The 7,802-nt window shown below is 41.6% G+C and overlaps 1 protein-coding gene across 2 annotated transcripts in view; it reads right to left on the bottom strand.

The window, feature by feature from the left end:
• INVS (inversin) overlaps positions 1-7,802 on the bottom strand; it is a 98,432-nt gene that overhangs the window by 3,498 nt on the left and 87,132 nt on the right. For both annotated transcript variants that reach the window (XM_009324923.1, XM_009324924.1), the window contains exons 14-15: positions 1,403-1,635; positions 320-400 (exon numbers count right to left, since the gene is read on the bottom strand). In XM_009324923.1, coding sequence (XP_009323198.1) covers positions 320-400; positions 1,403-1,635 — 314 coding nt within the window. The remainder of the gene's footprint in view (positions 1-319; positions 401-1,402; positions 1,636-7,802) is intronic.

The following is a 7,802-nucleotide window of genomic DNA, read 5'->3' as shown; positions in this document are numbered from 1 at the left end:
AAGCAATTTTAACCACAGGTGAATGTTACCTGGCTTACCACTGTACCAGTCCATTACATTAAGGTCTTTCCTAGTAACAGCCCAATGAAAATAGGTTTTCATATAAACGATTCAACATAAGGATAAAAGTAGAGTGCTCAAGTAAGTCCAAAAGTAGTGAAAGAAAGAGCGTGCAATTGCAACAGTTTGGTAGTAGTTACGTGTTTTGATAGATCCCAGTTCTTGAGCAGATTTTTTTTCTTCTCTGAGATGAAACCAAGCTCACATATATATATATATAAAAAAACATTAAAGTATTCTTAACGTGTACGTGTCCTACCTGAGACCAACTGCACATCAGAAAGTTTCAGCTTAGAAGGAGGTCTTGTTGGCTGATACACTTTGCCTTCCTGAGAACGTCCTTTAAGAAACAATATGAAATCTGTGTTTATTCATATGAAGATGCGGTTATGTATAGCTATAAACTATTTAACTAGGCTACAGCGTTATTTTATCCTGAAAATTATTCTCATTTACGATGAGGAAACTCATGAGACGTTCTATGACATAAAATTGTCATATGACAACTGAACTTTAACTAAAGTTAAAATACATCTTGCAGTTGCTATAAAAAAGGAGGAAAATAAAATTATTAGCTTGATTTATTTTTACTTATTTATTTACGTTATCCTTTTTGGCTATCTACAGAGCCATGATAGAAGTGACTTACCACCTGGTAAAGTACATACAGTTAGCACATCCTTACTCCATCAGTGATCCACACTGTAAAGGAACTCAAGGTTTAAAAGCAATGCTTTTCCTCTACCCTTTCTCCAAGATGCATTCCCTTGCACCGCGCACATTCAGGCGTAGTGCAAAGCAGTGCAGTGTTATCATACAAGATACTCTTGCTCTTCCAATAAAGACCAGCTGTCTTCAAACAAGAAAGTTAGTAACATGGAACAAGACCACATTCTTCAAATGGAAATATTTAAAAAAAATACAAACCCAAAAAAGTTTAAAACAAGCTTAAAAAAATTAAACCATGATCCAGATAGCCACTGTGCATCGATACAGCCAGCTATCCCCAGTTTAACTGCTCTATTCTCTTTCCACATTGATATATGTGAGCAGCTCTGGCAACAGAATTACTTGGTTGCTCAAGACCCTTGCTGGAATAATGCTACGTGGCAATTCAAACAGCTTTAGCAGCAGCCATTTTAAATCACAGAGGTATTTTTGGTTTCAACCTGAAACAGAAATACAATTACGCAGAACACCTGAGATTCAGACTAATTTTTATAAATAGTTGAAATCCCTAACAATTAGGTAAGAAGTGTACAGAAGAATCCAAAATACAGAGAACACTTATAAAAATAAAAGCGTAGCTATTTAAAATAAAGTATAGTGAAGACAAAATTACCATATATCTGCTTAAGGATGGACTGCTTGCTGGTTTTTATGGCTGGGCTGGTTTTGTTTATAGATTTCAGATTTTTACATGAAGGAACTGATTTCAGAGGGCTATGGTTCAGCTGTTTCTTCCAAGCAACCTGAATGAAGAAGGCAGCTGTCTCTTGTCTCCATTTGTCTTCATCTTCCTTGCACTGCCGCTTAGCACTAAGAAGCTGAAACAACTCCTGTCTTAGCTGGTAACTAGAGAGCAGAAAAGAGAAGAGCGCTTGTTTTAGGTGACCTGTTTTAACTTCAGTGCTTTCCACACATCAGTTCACACGGTGGATTACATGAGTAACTGGGAAAACAGAACTCCCACTGATGTGCTAACTCATTTAGATGAGAAATGTTTGCTCGGAAGAAAAAGTAGGAGCAGGGTTCACTTCTGGATGCGTCCATTATTTCACACAGCTAATGAAGATCTGGCATTACAGGTATCAAAAGTTACAGTACTGCAACATCAGCTTATCAACTGCTTTATAATATATAGAAAACCTGGAGAAGACAAAACCTATAAATATTTATGATATAACAGTAAAATCAATACTGTTTTCTCATTTTCACTATAGTCACAGCTTAATAACACCAGATCTTCTCGTGAGCCTTACCACTTTGTATTCTCAGTCCATCAGTGCAAGAGACGAGCCAAAGCTACCTCTTATGGGTTCAACTGCATGTTTTCTCTACAGAAAACCGAGCTGTTTTCCATCCCTTCTCTGAAGATGCTCCCCTCACCTTGTTTTCAGCAATCTGGTCTTGCTTTTTTCCCCTTCCCTTCAAAGGCTCCCCGTCTCCCGACCCAACCTTGCCACGGCTGCTTTGATCTTACACGCAGTCACAGCCCTGTTCCAAGCAGCAACAGTGGATTATCTGACCTTCTTCCCACTCCAGCGGCTAGTGGCACCAGCAACAAGGAGTTGTTCACTTTTTTCCTTGAATCAGATATAAGTATTCAATCAGATATTGGCATTTCACACTCACAAGTCAATTAACTGGCCTAGCAATTAACTCTGAATCTTCCCAGTACAAACCCGTCACAGATGAACACTGAGTAACACTTGTAAAAGATTAATTATAAGTGTTTGGTAACGGGCCAAAAACCATAGATCATCATCCCCTCCAGCATTCAGAAAGGCTTCTACTGGATGCTGCGGTGAAGGGAATGAGGAAGGAGGGAGAAAGAGGTGATTTTGTTCTGTTGCTCCATCTGCAACAAGTTCTAAATTAAAACAAAAGACAGCACAACCAGATACAAATTGATTAAATATGTTATAAGCCAATGAACGCTGTAATTCAAACAAAACAGCAGCCGTATATAGAAAATGAGTACATAAAAGCACAATAGAATGCCAAAGGGGGGTGCTATGCTCACTCACAGCCCCAATAATTTTAAACCTTCAATAAGCTTCGTAAATTACCTCTGTGAAATTTGCTGGGTGAGGCAAACGTATTTAATCTTAATTTAGTGAAGCTTCAGAATTCAGGCATGTACTGTTACACAGCTCATTAAAGTACATAACAAACGTGGGGAGCAACTGCATCTTACCAATAAATGTCCGTAATGCCTGCAAGTTGCAAAGCGCTGTATGGATTCAGAACAGGAGCATTATTAAGAGACAGGAGAAAAAGAATGATCCAGTTTCGTTAAGTAACATGTCACTTACTTAGAACTTTTCAATGGGGTAAGAGAGGAAGAGAGAGTAAAGGGTGGGGGCACAATTACAGTGACTTGCTAACATAACTTGAGCTAAGGATGGGTTATGTGAATACCGCTGCAGGAAAAACAATTGGGGGACTGTTTTATACTTGAGCAGGAAAGAATACTAAGCTATTCTCTTGGAATTCTGGCAATTACTGCCAGAAGCCTTTGCTGATATGTGAAATGACCCATTCACAGGCACTCCCCCTTTGCACGCAGCTGTGATTTCATGTTTGGAGAGAACTTCTGGTCGTTTTTAGCAACAAGAAAACGACCGTGAGGCTCTGACACTGAGAAGATGTAGGCAGTTATCTTTAAAGCGTGTGCACATTTTTTTAATTCAGCTCTCCTGTAACAGATCGTTCTGATCCTATTGAGAAAAAAGAAATGGGACCGAGTTTGATGCTCTATGAATCTGATGTGGTGCCTTAACAAAATAGCCAATGCTTAGTCCACAAAACTACCGCACATAAAAGAAACGTGGAATATATGTGCAGAATGACAAAGCTGGCAAGTGGTATTCAGATTCATTGTTACAGAGGCTCTAATCTTAAAAAATACTGCTGGTAAAGTGTGCGTATAGCAACAACATATAAAAAAATACAGCTTGACTCCAGCAGGAGAGCAACAGTGACAGCCACCAACTTATTTCCACCTTCTGTCGACTCACTGCGGACCCTGGAGAACGGTGCAGGTCTCAGTGCCCCCCCAGTTCTGCGCGCCCCCCCCCCCCCCGAGAGCAAGCCAGACACAGAATCTGTAAGCCTCAGCGAGCAGGATAAGCAATTAACCTTTGGCAAGCCACACACCTTAAAATACACTTTTGAGGACTACATTTATAAAGTTTGTGGACTGTGGGAATTGAAACATTTTCCTGAGAAAGGCAAGTTTAATATACTGAAGTAGACCAGTACCATTGCGTTGTAGGTCACAATAGCTCTCAATAAACTTTCAGTAAGTAAATAACAACTATAAAATTTGCAGAGTGAGACAAGTGTATTTAATCCTAATTTAGAGAAATGCCAGAACTCAAGCATGTACTTCTACCTGTTTCTAATGTAGAATTCTACATTAACGATGTATAATTCTACTGCTGGCTGCAAGTATATGCTGTTTACCAGTGCCAGCCTGAACCCAAAAGACAAACACAGGACTGAGGGGGACCCACAGCCACACAGTAGGTACCTGCTTATGAACTATAATTCGGTGTACAGTGGATGGGAAATGAGGTATTTCAGAGAGTGTCAGAAGAACTGACATAGTAGCAGTCAGCACATACACCTGCCTAGCGTGAGCTAGCTGGAAATGCTAACCGTGGCTTCCTGGCAGGCAGGTGCCACCATCTGACTTGGGATCCACATCCTAAAATACCCACACCACCTCTTTTTTTGAGATATATATGAACTCTGCTTCAAAGGAAGAGGAAGAACTGTCGTCTTTTTAAAAATAAACATTAATAGCATGGAAACTGGGAGGAGGAAATCTGGCCCAATTTCACAGCTCTCATCATCCATCTGACTTTCAAAACACTTGGACAATAAAGCTCACACTGAGCTTGAAGCGTAAGCAGAAGAGGCGGCAGAACTGGTGGGCCTGGGAGAGACAATGCAGGAGGGAAGCACGGCGCTTCGTAACAGTGTAGTGCTCTCACCTCAGCATCGCTGCCCAATGAACTGTTCTGTGTTCTGCATCAAAACATTCACTGAAATAAATGCATTATGATTTTGCTGCAAACTTTATGAACTCCATCAAAGCTCTAGCAACAGCAAACTGTCTGCAGACGTAATGGAATGACAGTGGAGGAACTGCCAAACTAATCTCTCCTGCAGCCTTGCAGAATTTATGATCCTTGTTAGTGTTCTATAAAATACGAGTTTTGCAAACAGAACAAATGTGTTTATTTTTCTTTATTAATTCTTTAAATAACAAATGTCATTTGAACAATCTTTAGTCCCCACAATTTCCAAAGTGTTGTAAGTAAGCGCATGCATTTCTTGCTGAGATAACACAATTGCTGTTTCAGCAGGTGGATAGTTTAGAAAGATCTATCCAAAATCTTTAGACAGTCAAAACTTTAAATGGAATGCAAAGACTTCTACACAGGTAAGCTAGCTCGACAGAAGGCTTTAGATCCCCGTTCTTGTGAGGAAATTTGCACAAGCACTCACTACCCATCTTTACGCTTTGACTGAAAGCTATGGCATGCAGCACCTCTGTAAGGATTTTCATTTGGTGTTAAGTGAAAACAGCACAGCCTTCAGAAGCAATAGTATCACTTACGGATATACTCTCCCAACCTACTCCTGACTTACCTTCGCTTTTGATATCGAAAAGGGTCTGAACACGTTAAGACAAGGATTTGGGATCTAAATTAGAAAAGAAAGGAGGCCAAGGAGGACATTGCCATCACTGAGCTGCTTACATAGCGTTTGGAAAAATGTGGGCCTCTAGCCTCTAGCAAGCAGCAGCGAGAGCTGATGGCAGAAGTGGTGCATCACTGGGAGAAGAAGTGGCTGCTTTGCTTTGCAGTTCAGCGTGGGTATGAGAAATACGGCACAGAATCACAGAACCACAGAATGGCTTGGCTTGGAAGAGACCTTCAGAGATCATCTAGTCCAACCCTCCTGCCGTGGGCAGGGACACCTTCCACTAGATCAGGTTGCTCAAAGCCCCATCCAACCTGGCCTTGAACATTCCAGGGATGGGGCATCCACCACCTCTCTGGGCAACCTGTTTCAGTGTCTCACCACCCCCAGCATAAAAAATTTCCTCTTTATGTCCAAGCTAACCCTACCCTCTTTCATTTTAAAACCATTGCCCCTTGTCCTGTCGCTACAGGCCTTGGTAAAAAGTCTCTCTCCGTCTTCCTTCTAAGCTCCCTTTATATATTGAAAGGCTGCAATCAGGTCTCCCCGGAGCCTTCTCTTCTCCAGGCTGAACAACCTTGAGTCTCTCAGCCTTGCCTCATAGGAGAGGTGTTCCAGCCCTCTGACTATTTTTGTGGCCCTCCTCTGGACCTGCTCCAACAGGTCCATGCCTTTCTTGTACTGGGAACCCCAGAGCTGGGTGCATAAATAGCAAAGGAGGGCAAATATGATAGAAGTACCAAAATAGGTGATACTGTACAAAAGAGTCAGAATTTTCACCAAAAAAGAGGCTTCAGAATGAATGAAAAATACCATGTTCCAAATTTTTAACTTTTCACTGCAATAGGAATGTATTCACAAAAGCCAGTGTAACTTTTATACTCCAACAACAGTGAAGAGATAACCTGGAATATTACTGGACTGCAAACCCAATCTCACGCTGAGAAGTATTTAGACTGATCAGTAAAAGAGCTGGAGCAAACAGAAGTATTTGCTGAGCCAACACAAATGTTTAAATGGCCACATTTCAGTTTAGGAACAAACGGACTGTCAGCTCGGACCATTGGGCGTCTGGTGTGGTGTCCCTTCACTAGTAATGGCCAGCGTCAGCTCTTTCTGAGAAAGAGAAGACACTTCCTAAGTTAACTGTAAAAAGCAATGGGAGAAATACCAGTTCTCAAAACTCCATGAATAAGCAGCTAGTAATACTTGTCTCTTAGCTCCCTGGTGTTTTGTGCAATAGGGAACACAAGTAACACTCCACCTTGCAAAATAAGAAACAGGATTTTTTAAGCCTGGAAGCATCACTGTAAGCAGGCAGCACAACCTCATGCCTCTTTACTGCCCTTCAGAGCTACGTGGTTCTTGGCCACAAGGTCTTTTCTTGTCAAAACAGCAGTCTTGTACAATAACCATTCAGAACTGCGCGCTCTTAACTTCTGGTCCTGGCCTTGCTTGATGCAGCCCAGAGGACGTTACTGGAGTGGCTGAACAGCCCAGGCTGGCTGCCTCCTGCGGCTGGATGTGGTGACAAAGAGAGCAGACCCTGATGCTCCAGCTGCTGAGTGCTTCCCTCTGCCCCACGCTGTGGCTGAGGCGGTTGGATGCAGACGCTGCCCTGCACTGGGAAGACAGCTAGTACTTTGCTCCTGGCACAGCAGAGGGGAGAAAGAGCCCCTCTGAATTTCTCCGCGAGGGAACCAAAGCTTCCAGCGTGACCCAGAAGAAGAGACGTCTACCAGCAACTCAGCATTTATTCTGCAGGCAGTTGGGCATTACGACCCGATTCTGCTGTTGCAGGCAGGTTTCCCAGAGATTAGTATAAAGGACGTTACTACCCTCTATACGCTCCCAGACATCTGCCAGCTGCTCCCTTTGGTACAGTTTCACTGGGGGAACAGTTTTTGCATCACTACTGAACTACACCATAGGGCGTGAGAGTTGAGTTCTCAAAGGAACTTCCTTGTTATCTTTTCTTTAATTGAAAACTAAGAAATATAAAAACACATATGAAATTGTTAAGCTAGTGAGAGACCTGGAAAGATCAGTTATTAGTAAAAATCAGCAATTTATAGTTTTCTGCACCCACATAAAAGCTGAAGAAAATTTCAATTAAAAATAGGAAACAAGAATTATGTACATATTATGTGCCTCGCCTACAACTGCCATACTCTTCCTGTCAATTTTGATAAGAAATGAAATATTAAAGAGCACGTATATCAAGAATGACTGTATTTCTGAGGTCAAAACTCATGCATTCATGAAAGCAGAACAATGCTGTGGAAAGCAAACACTAGGACATC

This window comes from Pygoscelis adeliae, unplaced genomic scaffold (genome assembly GCF_000699105.1).
Source record: "Pygoscelis adeliae isolate BGI_AS28 unplaced genomic scaffold, ASM69910v1 Scaffold135, whole genome shotgun sequence".
Taxonomy (NCBI): Eukaryota; Metazoa; Chordata; class Aves; order Sphenisciformes; family Spheniscidae; genus Pygoscelis; species Pygoscelis adeliae.
The sequence above is the reverse complement of the archived record's forward strand: the minus strand, read 5'-3'. Positions and strand labels throughout refer to the sequence as shown.